Below are 21,846 nucleotides of genomic sequence, written 5' to 3'. Positions count from 1 at the left end.
ATCCAACACAGCAAAAGAGAAAACCAAGAGAAAGATGGCAGGGGAGCCAGTCCAGAGGTGCAGGAAACTGCTTGCCATGCAGTGGATCCTGATTCAAGGCCCCCCCACCCCACATCACATATGGTCCCAAGCACAGCCAGGAATGATCCCCTAGCACAGTCAGGAGTAAGTCCTGAGAACCGTGAGGTGTGGGAACCCTTGGGGTGTCCCTTTCCCCATAAAGAAAAGAAACGAACACTCAGTCTGTTCTCTGGACACGTTAAGAGCTTCCTGATAGTTCCTGCCGTGTTTCTCACCTAACCAAAGCGGCTTATTTGAAGGAGATATTTGGTACAATTTTTGATGAAACTTCATCCAGAGTGAGACCTCAAGCTTTATGAAAACAAATGCATTCTGCAGAATGCTTAATAAACCTGACTGCTCAGGTACATAAAAAAAAAAAAAGAGGAAGGACGCTAACTCACAAAAACTGCTAAAGAAAAGTGTGGTCATACTTAAGTCTTTCGATTTTAATCAAATGCCTTCATAGTGCAAATATAATGATTCACATGCATTTTGTGTGTACATACTTGTAACAAGATAATTACATAGACCAAAGGTGCACTGCTTGCCCGAGTGAATCATTTCGACCAAACCTATAAAGCATGGATTGATATAACATTTCTGGCAAAGCCATAGACCTGAATCTAATGTTATCACTGCCATAGTAGAAAAATGTAAATAAAGACCCCTAGATGTCAAAGCAGCAGCCATCTCGACAGCACCCCCTTCCACAGAAGGACCCACACACATCCTCTGTCCCCCAAGTATTACCTCAATCAAGCACTGAAGGGATGAACAGAGTTACATTACACAGTAGAGAAAGACTTTCACAAGGAAACTGGCATAGAAATGCTTTTTCTTTTTTGCCTCTTAAGGAGACTGCAATAGAAATATATTAATGATGGCCTCAAATATCCAACATTTTTATATCTTACGTTTTTAAAATCAAAGTTGTAGAACCAATAGATCTAAATAAAGAACTCTCACCACAGCACAGCTGTAGATCACTTTAAAAATGTTCTCTCTGCACTAAATCCTTACAAATGAACATCATATACATATAAATGACAACTTCAGGTCCTGCATCAAGCATTATTCACGCCTGTCCTCTGATAGAAAGTTGGATACAGTCAAGTTTGCTAAGCATTCGCTCAATATTTTAGTTGAAGCAAACGTAAAAGGAGACGGGCTTTCAGCAGAGGGAGCCTTGGGGAAGCCTCCTGAGGTTCAGCTGAAGTCTCGGTTGGTGCAGACGAGGGGGGCCACCAGGGTCCAGACGTACAAGGCGAGGCAGACCCAGCTGGAGCTCATCTTGACCCACACTGCTGGCCACTTGCTGGTCATGCTCTGGAACTGTGTGTCAGGGCTGAGGGAACAGAAGCGATTCAGCCAACGAGTCACACATCCAGCAGCCCCTCGAGCTACAGCCACTGCCATCTGCCACTGCAACGTGGCTGACACTAAGTCAGGTTCTAGAAGGGGGGTGAAACAAGTAGTGATCCGGACCCCCTGCCCTCCAAGCAGCTTGTAACAACAGCAAGTTAACTCCCAGCAGGCGGAACCCTGACTGCTCTTGGCCATTTCTTTAAGAACACCTTGCCATTTTGGGAAATGGGCAAAGTCGAGACTGATGTGTTGTCCCTGAAACTTTCCTTCCCCACCATAATCACTCCTTTGATTAGAGTTATTTCAAGTCAGCTCTACACACAGAAAAAAACATCAGTGCACAGAGACACTGAGATTATTTCATGTCAGGATTTTCTCTCTCGGGTAACTCAAGCGTACCCCATGGAGGCACTGTCAGAATCCCAACTCGATTTTAAACTCAGGACTAGAGAAACTTGTAAAGTATTTCAGGAAAGAGTCAGCACTGAGGGCTGGAACGGTAGCAGAGCGGGTAGGGCGCTTGCCGTCCATGTGGCTGACCTGGGTTCGATCCCTCGCATCCCACACAGTCCCCTAAGCACTGTCAGGAGTGTCTCCTGAGCACAGAGCCTGGAGTAACTCCTGAGCATTGCTGGGTGTGCCCTTCCTCCACCAAAAAAAAAAAAAAAAGGTCAGCACTGAACACAGCTCAGTCACATGGCTCAGACAAGGGATGGAGACTCAAGGCAGCCCCAGGAGGCAAGTGTTCTCCCACCTACCTGTACCAGTTAGTCAAGGTCAACATGATGTACAGGGAGGCCAAGCTGAGCATGAGGTGGAAGGCGGAGTAACTGTACTGCACTCCGTCCTTCTCGTTGTCCACAGCCCGCCGCGGCTGGCCCTCCTCTTCATCCCCGGCGCCCGTGAGTGGTGTCTCATTGAGGATGACGCTGTCGCTGCCTGACAGGGTGAGCTTGGTCACTTGGCTATTGCTGGAGTTACGGAAGCTGGAAAGAGATCCCAAAGACGACAACTTCGAGAGGGGCCGTAGAGGTGGCCTGCTGCCGCCGCCGGCCATCTGGCACCAGAATGCCTCCTATTCGGGGATGCAGGCCCACGGGGTGGCCCAGGTCTGAGCCATGAACTAGCGCTGGCATCCCAAGACAGAACGCTCAGCGGGGACCACTGGGTAACTGCTTAGGTGCTTCCTGAAACACTCTAGGTTATCAAGGTCTGTCTCCCAGATGTCACGCAGTGGAATATTCTACCCAAAGAGCAAGGAACAGAGTATTAATATATGCGACAACAGGACTGAACTTTGGAAAGGTGTGCCAAATGGAAAAAGCCATTCAGAAAAGGCCACAAATCACAGGGCTCCATGAACAGGAAATATCTGAGGAAGTAAACCTACAGAGACAGAAAGAAACTGTATTCTATTGAACTGTACTCTGTATAAAAATAAATTTTCGCGTGAGTTCTATATAAAAAGAAAAGGCGAAGGGCCAGGAGATAGGTCTGAGAGCTGGTGTCTGCCTTGCCTGTGCAAAGCCAGAGGGAATCTCCCCTAATCACACGGCACCTGGGCACCACTTGGAGGCCCCAAACACTGACAGGAACAGCCCAACAGGGTCAAGCACTGGGTGGTCTGGCATGGCTGGAAGAAGCCCCCAGGAACTGTTGAAGGGGGTCACAGAAATCTAAAAATAAACCAGCCCAGCTGTTGTGCCATGAAACTTTTTTTTCAAAATTCGGACCCAGTCCAAGGTCTAATCTGCCAGTCCCCCACACCGGTCACATCTGGCAATGCTCAGGGCCAACTCCTGGCAGGCTCGAGAGACCATATGTGGTTCCCGGGATGGAACCCAGGTCAGCTGCGTGCACATAAGCACCCTACCTACTTAACTGTACTACTGCTCCGGCCCCAACAAATTCACATCTCAAAACATATGTGGGGGCTGAGACCAGAGAGACTCGCAGTGAGTGATCAACGACAACTGCAATTAAAAAGGACTATAAAAGGAATCACACCAACCCAGGCTCAATCCCGGGCACCCTGAATGGTCCCCCAAGTCCCATCAAAAAATTGCTCCTGAGTGGAAAGCCAGGAATAAGACCTGAGCACTGTTGAGCGTGGCTCAAAAACTAACAAACACAAAAGTAAACAAAACCAACAACAAAACAAACAAAAAAGTGTTCATTTTTTTTTTCACTTCTCAAGGCCATACTCAGCAGTGCTCAAGTGGTACTTCTAGCAAAATGCTCAGCAGGGGTCACTGAGCTCAGGGGTGCTCAGGGGACCAAGTGTGGTGCCAGCTACGTGCAAGGCAAGGATCTCCTTGCACTAGCTCCTCAGTCCAAGAACATGTGTGTTTATAGTCTGCATTCCTATTTCTTTTTTTTTTTAAACAAAGTCTTGTTCTCTAGTTTTAAGAATTATATAATGAGGGCTAAGGAGATAATTCACAGGGCTCTACAGGTGAGACTCGAGTTCGAGCCCAAGCACAGCACAGCGGCTGAGTGTCACTGGAGCGACCTCCACTCGCCAAATCAGAGGCAGCCCCTGAGCAGCACTGGCAGGGGGTGGGGGGTGGGGCCAAACCACGCCCCCCCATGAGCGATCTAGTTTAACTATAATCAACTGAAACATAATGGTATCGAAAATTACATCTACATAGACATCCAGGTAAGCCGAGAGTAAATGTTCGGAACTAGATGTGGTTCAGGAACGAAGGTGAGACCAGGAATTTCGAGAGCGAGCTCAGTCTCGTTCCTGCCTCCCTCACAAAACTCTGTGAAAGGAAAATAGCACTTTCACTCTGTTCTGAACATCTTGCCTGCGTGCTTTTTAACTTACCTCGAATACAAGAGACAGACAACAAAAACAAACAGCCCCAAAAAGCTCTCAGTGTCCAGGAAATGACTGGTGTTGGTGGAGGGAGCATCGATCGGGACGGGTGTGGTGGAATTCCCGGGCGCCAGGCTTGGTGCAGTTATATGTGTGATGATGTTCAACAGGCCGGGGTTGCAGTGATGATCTGAAACAAAAAAAAAGCTTCACTGTTCCAAGTCCTAGCTTTCTTACTCCAAGAGAGGATCTGAGGGCTGTGCTTCATGGGACAGGAAGGACATGTACTGCCAAAGGACATGAAACCTAGCGGTTAGCACACCGTGTGTGGCCGCCACGGAGAAGCCAAGGGAAAGAACTACCGAGCATCCATCACGCTTCAGAACGCTGATCAGGGCTTGCGTGGCTCTGAAATTGAGCTGGCAAATCCTTTTGGTTCTGTCGCTGTGCAAAGACTTTATTTCCAGTTTTCGGTTTTACATAGTTATGTAAGAATATAATAATAAGCGTAAGCTGCATGAATCATCCTTGGAGGGCCTGCGAGGCTTTCCTCTCAAAGGAGTTCTGAAATACCCTACCGAGAAGTAACCCTGCAACAACCATGAGAAGAGATTTCCTCCAGCTCGCTCTTTTCAAGCTGGAAAAACCAGCCAAACTCAATGACAACAACCCTTATGAAGAGGAAAAAGCAGTATTGGCTGGTCCAGCTCTGAACTGGTTTGTCGGAGTCGAGGGAGAAGCCTGGACCTGCTAAAGAAGTGGCCTCGGCCCCAGTCCAGACTGCTGCCAGGCCCAGACACATCCTGCTGCACCACGAAACGGTTACTACTGCTTCAGTACATGGCATGCTCGGGTCACGGGGTGGGACCGTCACAAATACTGCCGTATCAATTCTTTTTTTTTGCTTTTTGGGTCACACCTGGCGATGCACAGGGGGTTACTCCTGGCTCTGCACTCAGGAATCACTCCTGGTGGTGCTCAGGGGACCATATGGGATGCTGGGAATCGAACCCGGGTCGGCCGTGTGCAAGGCAGACACCCTACCCGCTGTGCTATTGCTCCAGCCCGCCGTATCAATTCTTATGATAAATCATCACTTCTCTCCCTGCCTCGGCAGTATGCAGAACACTTCTCCCGGTTTCACTGGGCTGCAGGTGTACAAGGTCACGCGTCACTGGGCTAAAGGAATCTGGTCTCTTGGGCTGTAAGCCGTGAAGGAATATGGGAAACAAAACCAGAAAGGGCGGCATCTGCCGGCACCCCGAGAACACGACAGGACTGAGCTCGTGTTTGCGCAGTCTGTTTACCACTTGCTCTTCCTCTGGTTTCCTGCCCGCCCCCACAGGAGACATCTCCTACTTGCTTTCCATCAGGTGAAGGCGCTGCTGACGTCCCCTTACTTACCAGGCTCGTTGGACATGGCCGACAACGTCAGGTACATGGTGTAGAGTGTGATGATGGAGGACTGTAGCAGACCGGAACGCGGCTGGTGCTCCTACGGAACCCAAAGGAAAACCATACCACAGGAACGGCAAGGGCTGGTTTTCGAAAGCCCAGGCTATTTCCCGGGGCCACAGTAAATACTCGTGAACTGAGAAAGGTCCCTCTGGCTTGAGAGCTGGAAAATGACAAGCTGCTTGTCAGCTGTGTCACCTGGCAAAAGAGCTTATGAGAGAAAGAGGTGCTCATGGCATCTCAGAATCCTGGAAGTTCTCCAGCCCTTTCCTGTTTTTTGCTTTCTTTTTTTCTCTTAATAAACAAAGTTTCATTTCATTATGATACAGGCACTCAATGGTGCATCTCATAGTTACTAAGTTATAATAATAAAAACTTTACCATAAATAGATAAACTGAGACATAAATTCACGTGCAAGATTACACAGACTTCAACTAAGCATTAAAAAAAACGTTCACATGGAGGGGCAGAGCTATAGTCCAGTGGGTAGGGCATTTGCCTTGTACCTGGCCGACCCGAGTTTGATCCCTGAGCACTGGTAGGCATTATCCCAGAGTGCAGAGCCAGGAGTAGGCCTGAGCACTGCTGAGTGTGGGTCAAAAGCTTAAAAATAAATACATAAATAAAATGTTCAGGGCTGGAAAGATAGTACCATGAGTAAGGCACTTGCCCTGCACATGACTGACCTGGGTTCGATCCATGGCATCCCACATGGTCCCCCAAGCACCACCAGGAGTAATTCCTAAGTGTAGAACCTGGGCATTGCCAGGTGTGGCCCCAATACAAAACAATGTTCATAGAAGAGGGAGCCAGAGAGATAGTACAGCAGCCTAAGTGCAGGCCCTGCTTCTTTGGGAGTGGCCCCCAAGCCAAAATTTTTTTTAAATTATATATCCCCTTCTTTTCACTGAAGGAAAAAGCAAAAAACCCACCATACCTGGATTTTGGGAAGGATTGACAGAACAGAAATCGCAATGCAGAGGATCAGATTGATGCTAATGAAGAACTTATTCTCCGTGCAACCATCCGGCTTGGTGTACATCGTGTAGAGCACCGTGACCAAGGCGATCGACAGGATGTAAAACAAGCTCGTGAAAGACAGTAAGGCTAGGACAAAGGAGACAAGGATGAATGCTCGCACCCCAAAAGACACCTGACTCTTCTCACTTCAGAGACACCACTGAACTTCAACTGTGCGCCACCATTTAAAAAAAATTCCTTGGTTTTTGGCCGACACAGGGCAGTAATGAAGGGCTACTCCTGACACAGGGCTCAGAGGGACCATGCAGGGCACCCACGTATGCTCAGCCCTCGGAGTCACCTCCGCAGAACCGCACTCTAAACTTGCTTAGAAACTGCACTCTAAGGCTTCTGGGTTCTAAAGTGGCCCCGCTCACTGTAAGCTAAATGTCATGGACAGTATTTAGTGGGAAATACCTTTTTAATGGCACTTTTTTCCTCTGTAGCTGCCACCTACAAAGCCCCATTTACTTATTTTTGATTTGGGGGCCATACCAAGCAGTGCTCACAGGCTACTCCTGGCTCTGTGCTCTGGAATAATCCCTGGCAGTACTCAGGGTGATGCCCAGGATTTGATGGTGGGTTGGCCACATGCCAGGTAAACACCTTAAGCCCGGACTATCTCTCTTTTCCCTCACAAGTTATTCTTAATATTGATATCAAAATAATGGGGTGCAATTATTATATAAAGTTCTTTTTCTGGTGCTGTTTTGTTTTGTTTTTAACTGAAAAATGCATGGCTATGATTATACAGTGAAATACGGCTAACACACATCTTTAAATGTGGCAGGGAGGTAGCTCCAAGGGCTAGAGGCTTTGCATGCAGAAGCCCCAGACCACTGCCTGGAACAACCCCCAGCAAAAGCGGGGTGTGGCCCCATATACCAAACAAATCAAACACAAATATTGCACACATTTCTTCTATACAGGATACATATGTTATTTTATTTAGAAAAAAAAGACAGGAAGACTATCAATATGTTCTCACTGAGTGGTAATTACAGGAAGAGAGTTCAGTTACAGAGGGATTTATTTTCTTTTGTGATTTTTGGTTTTTGAATTTCTTGACCCAGAGCAGCTCTCCTTTTATAATAGAGAGAAAGAGGGGAGAGTCAGGAAGTTTCAATAGCTAGTACTTTTATTTTTTTTTTTTGCTTTTTGGGTCACACCCGGCGATGCACAGGGGTTACTCCTGGCTCTGCACTCAGGAATTACCCCTGGCGGTGCTCAGGGGACCATATGGGCTGCTGGGAATCGAACCCGGGTCGGCCGCGTGCAAGGCGAATGCCCTACCCGCTGTGCTATTTCTCCAGCCCCAAGTACTTTTAAAATTAGGTATCATTGGGTCATTGATACAGAATTTCAAAGCATACGCGGAGTTTCAAAGTCCCTTCCTATCACGACGGGCTGTAAGTTTTAGTCCCAGTTTGGAAAACTTAATTCATTTCCCATCAGGAAACTTTTGCAGCACTGGAGTCACACTGTGAATAGTGCAGTCAGGACAGGGTTGTTCACCCCCAGGGTACATGGACAGATGTTCCATCAGCAGAACCCATCTGTCCACAGAAATAAGGCTGTCAAAGCCAGACCAGAATCAATAAGAAGAAAGGTTTTCCTCGATCTAAACACATGTAGTTACACATCAAACCTCAAAAATAAATCAACTGGGAGAATCCCAATGATTCAAAGCATCTGTAATACTCCCAGTAATGCATATAATTTGGGATTAACTGGGAAATTATATTTTATAAAACCAGCTCGGGCTGCAGTGATAGCAGAGGGGGTAGGGCGTTTGTCTTGCACGCAGCCGACCAGGGTTCGGTTCCCATCCAACATCCCATATGGTGCCCGGAGCACCGCCAGGAGTAATTCCTAAGTGCATGAGCCAGGAGTAATCCCTTGTGCATCGCCAGGTGTGACCCAAAAAAAAAAAAAAAAAAAAAAAAGACCCTCTACTACATTAATTCAGGAATAACTGGGAAATTATATTTTGTAAAACCAGCTCCACTCCCGAAGAGTTTAATTAAGTATTTCATTGTCTTGTATTTTACTTCATGTCCCACCTAGTGCTCAGGGCTTACTCCTGGCTCTGCTTTCAGGGGTCACTCTTGATGAGGCTCGAGGGTACAAAGGGGGTCTGGGGATCAAACCTGGGCAGCCACGTGCAAGGCAAATGCCCTAGCCACTGTACTACAGCTCTAGTTCCACGAGTTTAACTATTTTAAACGATGGGTATTTTTACTGAACACCTTGTTATTTGTGCATTGTTTTATTTTGGGGTCACACCTGGGTGGTGCTTGAGGATCATAAGCAGTGCCAGGGATGGAATCTTGTGTTGGCAACATGCAGGGCAAGTGACTTAACCCGAATACTATCTCTCCAGCCACTGTCCAGCTTATTTGACGTGGCTTAATGTACTAAGAGCCTCCAAGGTGAGTTTAAATACTTACCGCCATACCAACACCTGCGGTTTCCTTCTTCCATTCGGTTTACCCACGATTCATTCCAAGAGTGAGCAAAGTCTACCAAGAGTATCAGCTGGATGAGGATGAAGCAGAAGGCCCCGATTATACCAATAACATACCAGGCTACAAACGGGGGAAAAAAAAGGTTATTTACTATAGGAATAGCATTTCATAATGTTACTGTCTAACAATACACACTTGATCTTAGCCAAAAGGCCTGGCAAATTACCCGTGACGTATTCGATATGCCGAACACAGTAACAAGTCTCATGATGGAGACGTTACTGGGCCCACTCGAGCAAATCGATGAACAACGGGAGGACCGTGACCATGACCGTCTAACAATATTCTAAAAACAATTGAATTCAAAGAAGATTGCTGATAAAGATATGAATGTCTCTACAGTACTAGAGCTACCAATACAAAAGCACCCATTGAAAAGCGTCCTTTTCAAACTTGCTCTAGCATGTTCCCAGGGGAGCTCAGGCCCCGAGATTCCCAAAGGTACAATAAACTTTCGCTTCTGTGTGAGGAAAATCACAGTGCAAAGTTACTGGCCTCACTTGGTGCCAGGTCAGGGAAAGAGGTGAATGAGACAAGACAGTGCAGTACATGGGTTCCAGGGCTTTCCATGGCCAAGTTGTCCAATTAGTATTGCAAAGTGAGAAAGTATAGATTAATGGGGCCAGAGCAATAGTACAGTGGGTAGAGTGTTTGCCTGGCACCCGGTCAACCAAGGTTTAATCCCCAGCATCCTATACATCCCCCAAGCATCGCCAAGAGTAATTCCTGAATGCAGAGCCAGGAGAAACCCTGAGCATCACTGGGTATGACCACCCCCACCCCCCGAAAAAGTAAAAAAATTAAAAAATTAAATAAACTTGATTAATGTGGTTCCAAAATATTTGAGAGGGGCACGGAATGCCTCCTGGCTCTAATCAATCAGAATCTTAATGTTAGGACCCAGTGATATCATTGAATACCATTTCATTTAATTGTCAGTTCTGCAAAACTCAGTTATAAAAGATGTAACTTTATGATTTGTAATGTTTGTATTTATTACAATGAATTTTCTTAAGAATTAGTCTTACCTGTGGTAAAATGGCCCCCAGGAATGTAGAAAGAACCAACCATGATACCAACGATAGCAGCAATTTTGAAGAACCAAAACCTATTAAAATTAGAAAGTACATTTATTCTCATTTTTACCCTCACATTAACACAAAGAAATCGATGGTATCTCTGTGGTAAAACACATGCTTTTCTTGTGTGAGGTCCTGGGTTTTACTGCTAGCACATGCATACATGTACCACCAACACAAAGGGAAAAATGGAAAACAAGTTCCTAAATCCAGAAACAAAGCCTTAATGTTATTTCCAAAATGATTTCTGGGTTTAAATTTTCCATTTGGCCCAAACCTTTTCACTCTATATTTTACACAATTTGGGCTGGAGCGACAGCACAGCAGGGAAGGCACTTGCCTGGCACACAGCTGACCTGGGATCCGTCCTGGGCATCCCATATGGTCCCCGGAGACACACCAGCAGTGACCCCTGAGTGTAGACCCAGGAGTAAGCACTAAACATTGCTGGGTGTGGCTCCGAAACAAACAAAATATTCCATGCAATTTAAGGACAAACAAGACAAATAGTAACAGAGAACAAATAATTCACATTGATAATAAGAGAACTATGTAACTATGATTTCTTTACTACTAGCATTACAGATAGGAACTGTCTAGAATTCTGGAGCGCTTTAAACTAATGGAGTCAGGGGCTGGAGCAATAGCACAGCGGGTAGGGCGTTTGCCTTGCACGCGGCCAACCCAGGTTCTATTCCCAGCATCCCATATGGTCCCCTGAGCACTGCCAGGGGTAATTCCTGAGTACAGAGCCAGGAGAAACCCCTGTGCATCGCCGGATATGACCAAATAAATAAATAAATAAACTAACGGACAGAATAATTACATTATTAAAATCTGGGGATAAAATGACCACCTAATTCTTTTATAACACAGCACAGAAGTGCCTGCCCTATAACCACATAATTCATCGCGGGCAAAGGATGGTTCAAACCTGTGTCTGAGTCCCCCAAGTATTTCTAGGAAGCTCTGGGGAGGGGGTCCTCTCTGTGATTCTTGCCCATCCAGGTCCAAGGTTCAACACTGGGGCCCAAGGAAGCTACTCAATCCTATATTTCTGGGGAGCATACAGCCATCCCAGTAGCGCTCAGAGGTCTGGAGAGCCCCAAAACCTGAGACGCTCAGTGCCTCTTTGGGCCTGACTTCTAAAGGACAGTTTAAAAACAAACAAACAGAAAACAGGCTTTAAAGGTGGACAGAAGTGACTTTGATCTTGGTTCCAACCCTTACAATTGAGAAGGCAGTTTACTTAACCTTTCAGTTACTACATCTATAATAAGGAGATAAAAACACATTAAGCTGCCAAAAATTCTTTTAAAAATTTTCTTTTTGGGGGCTGGAGCAATGGCACAGCAGGTAGGGCGTTTGCCTTGCTGGGTTTGATTCCCAGTATCCCATATGGTCCTCTGAGCACCATCAGGGGTAATTCCTGAGTGCAAAGCCAAGAGTAACCCCTGTGCATCGCCAGGAGTGACCCAAAAAGCCAAAAAAAAAAAAAAAATACCAAACACCAACTTCCCATAGGCATCTGAGCCACTATTTACACATTTCCTTAAATCTTTCAAGAATGGCAATAATACCTGCCCCAGGGTCCCTCACCATAACAGGTTCATAATAAATAAATCTGACATACCCATTGTGTATTGCTGCTCTGGGATCTTTACTTGTTTTTACTTTTAACATAAGCAAAAAAAACACAAAGAAAAAAATGGCCAAAGAGAAGCTGATCCTATAGACAGCCTTATAATCCACCAGCACATCACAGCTTTTTTCTTCTTTTAGTATGTCTGTCTCGATTTTAAATCCCCCTTCACAGAATCCAGGAATCTGGAAAAAAGCAAGTTCAATGTCATGAGAATATTCACATTTATTTATTTATTTAGGTTTTGGAGTCATACTCGCTGATGCTCAGGGATTACTCCTGGCTCTACACACAGGAATTACTCCCGGTGGTACTCGGGGAAGTATATGGGATGCTGGAGATCAAACCTGGGTCGGCCAGTTGCAAGGCAAACACCCTACCCACTGTCCTATAGCTCCAGCCCTTAATATCTACACTTAAGGAGAGAATCTATGTTCCTAGAGGAAAATGAGGAATTCTAATACTGACTACTTCCAACAGCTCCAACACTATCCTAGGGGCTTTTTCTCTTTGCCTTCCAATTCATTTAAAATCTTGCCATTGTAATGAGAACTAAGAAACTGCATGCAATGACAAGTAAGAAAATGTAACGAGAGGGGCTGGAGTGATAGCACAGCGGGTAGGGCGGTTGCCTTGCACGCGGCAGACCCGGGTTCGATTCCCAGCATTCCATAGGGTCCCCCGAGCACTGCCAGGAGTAATTCCTGAGTGCGTGAACCTGGAGGAACCCCTGTGCATCGCCGGGTGTGACCCAAAAAGCAAATAAAAAAAAATGTAATGAGAACTGAGAAACTGAAACTGACCCCCTAGGTTAACAAGAGAAGGGAGGAAAAGGCTTTCCTTCTTACAACCCGTATCAGCCGGGTTAAGGGCCCACCAGATTGATGGCGGTGCACAGGAAGCGGTACCTGAAAGCCGTACCAAATGGGCAGGATATACGGACAGATTGTGTTTCTTGCGGGCTCGTGAAGGACACACCATATAGGCACAATGCATTGATTATTTTTCTTCTGCTGTATCCCTGCTTCACTGATAAGATGTATGGAGACTGCAGCCCACATGAGAGAATCAGAGAGAGATCCATTCAGCAAACAGGGCTCCAAGTCTCTCTCACTTTCGAATTGGGGGTCCTCAAATTGGGAGTCCTTAGCGCTGAGCCTCTAATGGACTATTTTATCCTGAGCACGCATGCGCGCACTCCCCCCCACCCCCGTCTCTCTCTTCCCCTCTTTGCCCCTCCCTCTCCGCCTCCATTTCGCAGCTTGCCCCAGCACAACCACCATCAAACAGGATAACTAATTTTCAATTTGAGCACCAAAGTGAAGTGCTCTGTGTGCTCTGTCCTCATCTTCCCAGGTCAAAGGCCAGTATCCTTGTTTAGGAACTCAACATGTAAACATGCGTGAACAGAAAATGTTTTAGGACCACCCTTTTAAAATCTGTTTTCTGAAGTCTGAAGATACAGCCTGAAGGTAAGATTCTATCTCTAGAAAAGAGCTAGAAATATCTTTTGTTTGTTTGTTTTCGTATTTTTGGGAGACCTTAACAGCAGGGCTCTGGGCTTATTCCAGGCTCTGCATTCAGGGATCACTCCTGGCCGGGCTCAGGGGACCATATGGGATACCAGGGTTAGAACTCAGACTAGCCATGTGCAAGGCCGTATCCCACTGGACTATGGCTCCGACACCAGGACTAGAAATACCTTGGCATTGTGTGTCTTGACTATACCCAGGAGCAATTTTATTTTATTATTATTGTTATTATTTTGCCTTTTTGGGTTGCACCTGGCGATGCACAGGGGTTACTCCTGGTTCATGCACTCAGAAATTACTCCTGGTGGTGCTTGGGGGACCAAATGGGATGCTGGGAATCAAACCCGGGTCGGCCACGGGCAGGGCAAACGCCCTCCCCGCTGTGCTATCGCTCCAGCCCCCCCAGAAGTAATTTTAAAAACCAACAACGGAAGCCAGTGCAACAGTTCAGCTGGTAGAGCATTTGATGACCTGGTTTGATCCCCGTCATGCCATCTGGTTTCCCAAGTACCGCCAGGAGTGATTCCTGAGCATCGCTGGGTGGGCCCCCAAACAAAAACAAACCCCCCAAAACCCAAAAACAACCCTGATGAATTTAAAAGAGCATTCTGTTCCTTCACCATCAGAATGCTCAAATGAACCATTACAGACTTTTTGCAAAAGGTAAGTATCAATTAAAATAATATCCAGTCCATTTCCTTTGATTACCTTTTTCAGCTGAGCGTCCAACGTGCCAGTGCGCATGATACAGCAGATAGCGGTGCCCAGGATGAGGATGAAAGCATAGATGAGGCGAGTCACCGTGGAATTTTTAGTGTTGGGGCAGCAGCTACACAGCAAACATGATGCCCCACTGCACAGGCACGGGACCTGTAAGAAGCACAGCACAGCCCGGTGAGGCCTCCGAGGGACTCCTCCACAGCACGCGTGTCCTAGAGCAGGAGGCAAAGGCCGACCAGGCCCCAGGTGATCTACACCCCAGCAATTACGGCGGGAAGGGTATCATTTATGCCCTCCCACCACACGTTGCCCTGTCTCAGCTGATCTCTCCATCTCTCAGACAGACTCCGCCACCCTCCTCCCCATCTGTGAAGAGAACCCTCCTCCTCCCTCAGACTGCTGATCAAACGAGCGCTCAGCACTGCGTCCACAATGACATTAAGAAACGGAGAAGCTAGAGACCAACACACTTGCCCCTTTCAGAACAGACTTGAGTGTTTCTTATGAAAGTGCTTTGTGTTCTAAGCCACAACTTCTCATCCTGTACCCAGCTCAAATCAATGTCATTTACCGTAACATTTTACTTTTATTTTGGGGCCACACCCGAAACTGCTCAGGACTTACTCCTGTCGGGGCTCAGGGGCCCATATGGATTGTCAGGGATAGAACCTGGGTCGGCTGTGTGCAACCCCACCCACTGTATTACTGCCCCGGCTCCAATGCCAGATTCTCAGAAATTCACCAACTTGTGCTTTTCTTTGTTGTGTCTCAATTTCATTCAAAATCTAAATGTATTATTATGGGTCTCAGACCTACTCTGTAATTGCTTACTTTGACCTGAACGCATGAGTCCAGAAAAATCATTGAACAAAGGTCAGCATTATCATTCCTGATAAAGGCTTTTGAATGGACGAGTGCCCCAGTATAGCATAAAATTATGTAGAAGGCTGATGCGCTCCTTCAGAGTTGATACAGTATTAAAATAAATTCTCAAAAACTAAAAAATAATAAAAATGTATTATGAGGGGGCTGGAGTGATAGCACAGCAGGTAGGGTGCTTGCCTTGCACGCGGTCGACCCAGGTTCGGTTCCCAGCATCCCATATGGTCCCCCGAGCACCACCAGGAGTAGTTCCTGAGTGCAGAGCCAAGAGTAACCCCTGTGCATTACCGGGTGTGAACCCCCCCCAAAAAAAGCAAAAAAAAATATTAAGATCTGATACATTATATGTATGTCACAGAGAGAAAAATTTATTTTAAAACATCCTGGGCTGGGGATATGGCTCGGCAGCAGAGCACCTTTCACAGTTTCTTTTCATTTTCTGTTTGCTTTCATTTTTTGTTTGTTTTTGGGGGGGGGGGTCACACCTAAGTGACCAGGGCTACTCCTGACTCTGCTCTTGGGACAGGTAGTGTCAAGGATCAATGCCAGATATCAAATCTGGGGCTCCCACATGCAAAGCATGCACCCCGGAGCCTCCCCAGCCCAGCAACAAAGCATTTGCTTTGCACTGAGAGAACCTGGCGTCACCCCCCCCCCAGCACTGCAAAACAAACCCCAAGCCACTTCTCCTAAACCTAAGAATCAGAGAACCCTAGTCATCGAACTCGCTCTTTTCTGAGAATCCTCATTACCAAATCTGTGAGCGCAGCATCCAGCAACATTCCATGGTAACCCTTATAAAGAGAGAGCTGGAGCCAGTTAGCTGCCCTCGAGAATAATCTGGCAGTTCCTTCCAAAGTAGAAGCCACATGACACGTAAGTTCTACTCAATTGTATACCCGAAAGAGCGGAAATAGGTATGCAAACACACATTTGTACATCAATGTTTAAAGCAGCACTATTTATAATCACCAAAGACAATTTACAATGCAAATTCTAACTCCTGATGAATGAATAAATATATGTCCAGACACTCTATTACATATTCAGTCCAAAAGAGAGGAATTGATACATGGCACAACATGGACCGAGCTTGCAAACAGCAGGCAAAGTAATGAAGCCAGACACGAAAGGTCACATAGCACACGATCTCACTTGTGTAAACTATGTGTAAGCGTATACTCTTGGGACAGAGAGCAGAGCAGATTCATGGTTTCCCAAGATCGGAAGGATGAGGCTTGGGGAGTTGGAGAGAAGAGTGCAGTGGATAAGGTGTTCGCCTTGCATGTGGCTCACCCCAGTTTGATCCCAGCATCCCATTTGGTTCGCCAAGCAGCACCAGAAGTAATTCCTGAGTGCAGAACCAGGAGTAACCCCTGAACATCGCAGGGTGTGGCCCATAAACAAAAATGAACAAACAAAAAGAACTGCCTGCTATTAGTTGCAGGTTGTTCCTCCATCCGTTGAAGTTCTATGTCCAGTCTCCAAATGAGACCTTTTGGAATAGGCAACTGCAGATGCAATTAGCTAAAATGATGAGTTAGTGGGCACCAAGACCAATTATGACTTGTGCCAAAGAAGAAATGTGGACAGGACACAGCTACAACGACACAGGGCGAGATCACAGAGAGAAGATGAAGCAGCAATCTGGAAGCCAACGGACACCAGAGATCCCACCCGAGTCAGGGAAATGGCACACATGTCCCCCACACCCCTCTCATACCTGACTCTCACTCTAAACCTCCAGAATGCTGAGACAATCAATTCGTCAAGCCACCCAGTTTGCAAGATTTTGTAATCCAACCCTAGCAGATAAAACACATGGACTGATTTGTTTCTGTCCTGGACACCTAAGAGTATCTAAAGGAGGGACCAGGCAGTGTTTTGTCTCTTATACAATCACACCTGGCACAGGTTATTGTAAAGTCCAGTGGGACCTGGAGGGAAATGCCAGAGCTAAACTGTTAGTGACTCTTCCTTATCTCCCCCTCCCTAGTAAAGCCTTGAGATGTAAATCCTGCCTCCACTGTTGAATCTTCCTTAACTGCCCCTCTGCTTGTAACTCTTCCCTTATCCGCCTCCACCGGAATGCAGGTGTCCTGAGCTGTAAATCACATAGACATAGAAGATAACCAGATGTCTGAGTTATGAGATACCCACTAGCCACAATGCCCGTGTACGTAAACGCTGATCTTTGAATCTATCAGCTAAGGAGTGATGTGCTTTTAAATGGATTGGTTAAGTAAGTATGTGTTGTTATGAATCTATTGGCTACGAAATGCGCGGGCTCTGCTGTAACAGTCTGTGAAGACCTATACAGATCCCCTTTGAAGAAGTTCTGGGTCTTGCCTAACCTGCTGGACCTGTGTCTGCAGAGGCGGCCCGACACTGGCTAGCTAGTCTTACAATAAACCCTGCTTGCTGTTTACAGTCTCTTTGTCAGTTAAAGGGAGATCACGATCTGCCTAACAGTATTAGCTCCTGTGGAACACACCTGCCCTACTATGCTGTCACTACCCCAGCTCAATCTTCCTCTCCTCTTCCTGTTGCTCAGGCCAAAATTCTTTTTGCTATAGTCATCTTTAAGCCTTTATCCAAAGCTCCATCAAATCTGACAGCACCCAGCTCTGTTCTGAAACTACACCCAGGATCACAGTATTTCCCAGCGTCCTTAGCTTGGCCCTTGGTCCCGGCCACTGCTACTGTGGTAGGGCTTGATGTTCCGACTGATATATACTGAAAGCCTCTGGTCAGGCCTTCTTCAGCAATCCTCCTTCCTGCACTTCCCAAATTGCTTTCCTTACAGGGACTCTCGGGAAAACATTTCCTACTGGGTGCGATGCCTTGGTTTCACACAGCTATAAAGCCCCTTCCTTCAGTTCCCCATGGTGTTCCTAATTTCCCATCCCATTCCTCCCAAATCCGTTTGTCTCTGGCTTTTTTTTTTTTTTTTTTGCTTTTTGGGTCACATCTGGCGATGCACAGGGGTTACTCCTGGCTCTGCACTCAGGAGTTACTCCTGGCAGTGCTCAGGGGACCATATGGGATGCTGGGAGTCGAACCCGGGTCAGTCACGTGCAAGGCAAACGCCCTACCCGCTGTGCTATTGCTCCAGCCCCTTGTTTCTGGCTTTTAACTTTGCACTTCAGAAAAAAACATTCCAGCCAGTATGTGGGGCTAACGGAAGTTCAAAGTCTCTGCTTTGTCTGCTCAGGACCCAGTCCTGGGAGCAGCAGACCAGCTGGATCTGCCAGTGAAAATAAATCTTGCTTATAAAGCTTTGAATAAATGCCGGGTTCTCCCCAGTCTAACTAAGGCTGCAATCCACAATCCTATCATTTCTCTGAAGGAAATGCATAGCTCCAGGCTCACAGCTACAGTGAGCCCTTCAGAACCCAAAACTGGTATAAAGGTTAAGATGGAGTCATGTGAGATTAAACAGACACAGGAGAAGAGGAGCCTTCTGGGGGCTATCTTCCTCCATGCAACAACTTCTGGATAGGCGGCTGCCATAAATTCTTTTCTCCAGAGGCTTTATTACAGTAAGATGAGACCTACATAATCAAGTGTCATAAACTTTCTTCTTTTTGCTCTCCTAAAAACCCACTTATCTTTCCTAGTGTTTGTTTTTCCCAAAGAAATCCTTTAATCCCAGTGGCTCACCTCCCCCTCTGCCTCCAATGTAAATTCCCCCACCCAGAAGCACCTGGCTCACACAATTCTCTTGCTAATCTATCCTTTATCATTCAAAGACACCCCAGCACCACCACCGCACTGCTTAGTCCTTTCCTAATCTCCACACAGTATTTTTGTTAAAACACAGAGAAGATCACATCATTCCCCTGTTCTGCAAAGGATCTCAAGGTCTTCACATTGACTCACAATACCACATCAGGTTTTGTACGGTATGTATAAGGTACATAAGGGAACTAGGGCATTTCGCTCCCCTGCTACTTTTCTGACTTCATCTACTATCCTTCCTCTCACTCATCCCATTCTCTGGTACACGGAATTCCTTGCTGCTCCACTGGAAAAAAAAAAAAAAAGCAAAAAGCAAAAGGATTAATAGAACATAAAAGTGACAAAGAGTAATCCTTCAGTTACCTTGATTCCAATCACAGGTTTACACCAAAGCCAGAAAGTACTCCAAGTTTATTAGGGTGGGAAAGACTTTTTTTTTAAATCAAAAATCGAGAGTATTCACACAGTAACAACAAAGTCTCCAATGGAGACGTTACTGGGCCCGCCGGAGCAAATCGATGATCAAAGGGAGGGCCTTTACCAAGTTACTCCTAAACGAATGACCTTGGTTATATTTTCTCTAAAGCTAGTAAAAAAAAGTAGTTTGTCTCACTCCTGGATTGTATCGGTTGGGGGGGGGAAGCGCCCCACTATAGATGTGACTGCGCAAAGCCAACTATGCATAACTGATTTATCATGGGGTCAAGGTCAAGAGAAAAAAAATATCCCTGCTGGAAAACAATTTGTAAAGTGCCAAAGGCCCTGTAGGAGAGAAAACGCCTTTTGGTCTCAAAGTAATGGGAGAGGCTTGGCATGTCCCCCACCCCCACCCCCCCGGGGTCGCCCATGGGAGTCAGTTGGTGGGGTGAGAAATCTGCAAAACGGTGCGTCTAGATCGCCAAACGGGGTGAGCGGCCTGCGTGCCCTCGGCACAGTCTCCTTCACAGACCTGCATTTCCCCTTCATGGAAACAGTGTTGCCAACGGAATCGCCCCCTTTGTAGGACTGCACCCGCCCTACAGCTCTCCAGGTAGGCATGCCGGGATGACTCTACCCACCTTCCGGGAAGCCGGAGCGATGACATCAGGGCATCGCCCCCCCATCCCAAACAACGCCAATAATCGCAATCGAGTGATGTCATCGAATCATAATTTTTTTTAACCTATATTTTGGAGGCTGGAGAGATAGCACAGCGGGTAGGGTGTTTGCCTTGCACGCGGCCGACCCGGGTTCGATTCCCAGCATCCCATAGGGTCCCCTGAGCACCGCCAGGAGTAAGTCCTGAGTGCATGAGCCAGGAGTTATCCCTGTGCGTCGCCGGATGTGACTCAAAAAGCAAAATAAATAAAAATCTGTATTTTGAAATAGGCACCTGCGAGATCTTCTTTCCCTGGGACCAGAAGAACACGCAGGCCTCCGTTAAAAAATTTTTTTCTAATTAAATTAAAACCCCTCGGGAGCCCTGGACGATGCCAGGCTGCGGGCGACCACGGGGACAAACGCGTCCCGCGTCCACCTCCAGGGCGGCGCGGGCGCCGGGCCGGAACCCAAGAGGCGCCGCCCCGCCGGCTCCCGCCCGGGCCCGGGCCGCGAGCGCCGCCGCACCCGGACGCACCCGGACGGCGCCGGACGCCGGACGGCCCGGGGGGCGGGGCCCGGGACTGTAAACAACAGCGGCCGCCGGGCCCCGGGGCCGCCCGCGTCTGCCCGCCCGCCCGCCGGCCCGGGACCCTCCGCCGCCCGCCCGGCCCCCGCTCACGCGCGTCTGGGGAACGCGCACCCGCCCCCGACGCTCTCCCGCAGCGCGCGCGAGCCCGGCGAGGCCCCAGAGCCCGAACTCACCCAGCTGGCGAGGGAGCAGACGCCCAGGACGGCCCCCATGCTGACCGGGCCCAGGGGAGCGCACGGCTCCCGACGCTGCTGACCGCGGCGGCGCTCGCTCCGGAGGCGTCTCACAGACGCGACGGTTCCTCAGACCGGAAGCTCGCCGTCCGCGTCACGGCCTGGCACCGCCCATCGCCCTGGGCCGCGGCCGCCCACTGGGCCGCCCCGGACTTTGACAGGCGAGAAGGCGGGGCTGGGGCAGCCCCTGGGCGGGGCTTACGCAGGTCCTGGGCGGAGCCTCGGCAGCCCCTGGGCGGAGCCCCCAGCTTCTGGACGGTGATTAGATTAGCCGGCCCCTGGGCGGGGCTTAGGCAGATCCTGGGCGGAGCCTCACCCGCCCCCGGGCCTGAGTTTAGTCGGCCCCTGGGCGGAGCTTAGGCATATCCTGGGCGGAGCCTCGGCAGCCCCTGGGCGGAGGCCCCAGCTTCTGGACGGTGATTAGATTAGCCGGCCCCTGGGCGGGGCTTAGGCAGATCCTGGGCGGAGCCTCGCCAGCCCCTGGGCGGAGCCCCCAGCTTCTGGGCGGTGATTAGATTAGCCAGCCTCTGGGCGGAGTTTAACCAGCCTCTGGGCGGGGCTTAGCCAGGCCTTGGCCAGAGCCTCGCCAGGCCCTGGCCGGAGTTTAGCCAGCTCCTGGGCGGAGCTTAGGCAGCCCCTGGGCGGAGCCTCGCCCGCCCCCTGGCCTGAGTTTAGTCGGCTCCTGGGCGGAGCTTAGGCAGCCCCTGGGCGGAGCTTAGCCCGGCGGAGGGGGAGGCGGGGCTAAGCCCTGCCGGAGGCGGGGCTCGGGGCGGGGCTCGCCCTCAGAGGCTGCCTGGGCAGACTTGATTTCCTTCATTTCATGTGTGTTCATAGTGAGCCCATTATGTGTCAAGATCTGGGGTACGGAAGTGCACAGCAATTGGTGACCTAGTTACAAATGCGAGAGCTGATAATGAACATAAATGTCCCCTCTCCCCCGGCAGAGTGTGATGTATAGTGTCGAAGTATTATAAAAGGGAACATTCTTTCAGTGGAAATGAATGTGGAGGCCAGGGAGTTAGCTGGAAGGGCTTATCTGGCAAGCACAGGGCCTGGGGTTCCACCCCTCTGAGGCCTCCCTAGCACCGCAGG

The 21,846-nt window shown here is 48.3% G+C and overlaps 1 protein-coding gene across 1 annotated transcript; it reads right to left on the bottom strand.

Moving 5' to 3' along the window:
• Positions 1-488: 488 nt before the first annotated feature.
• Positions 489-20,854, bottom strand: SERINC3 (serine incorporator 3). The gene is made up of 10 exons (XM_056122113.1): positions 20,695-20,854; positions 14,218-14,379; positions 11,969-12,162; positions 10,285-10,364; positions 9,179-9,316; positions 6,646-6,815; positions 5,657-5,747; positions 4,262-4,442; positions 2,187-2,414; positions 489-1,408 (listed from the first exon to the last, which is right to left on the bottom strand). The coding sequence occupies exons 1-10, from the start codon at positions 20,731-20,733 to the stop codon at positions 1,270-1,272; spliced, it is 1,422 nt and encodes a 473-aa protein (XP_055978088.1). The 5' UTR covers positions 20,734-20,854; the 3' UTR covers positions 489-1,269.
• Positions 20,855-21,846: the final 992 nt, after the last annotated feature.

Source organism: Sorex fumeus, unplaced genomic scaffold, assembly GCF_029834395.1.
Source record: "Sorex fumeus unplaced genomic scaffold, SorFum_2.1 ptg000044l, whole genome shotgun sequence".
Taxonomy (NCBI): Eukaryota; Metazoa; Chordata; class Mammalia; order Eulipotyphla; family Soricidae; genus Sorex; species Sorex fumeus.
This window is presented reverse-complemented; position numbering and strand designations above follow the sequence as displayed.

What these genes read in the sequence shown, in the direction of transcription:
- SERINC3 (XM_056122113.1), bottom strand. Translation starts at nt 20,733, where the DNA reads ATGGGGGCCGTCCTGGGCGTCTGCTCCCTCGCCAGCTGG. An exon ending in TGGACGCTCAGCTGAAAAAG is followed by an intron (nt 12,163 to 14,217) that starts GTAATCAAAGGA and finishes GCTTTTTTCCAG; the next exon opens with ATTCCTGGATTCTGTGAAGG. An exon ending in TGGGGGCCATTTTACCACAG is followed by an intron (nt 9,317 to 10,284) that starts GTAAGACTAATT and finishes CCCCGTTTGTAG; the next exon opens with CCTGGTATGTTATTGGTATA.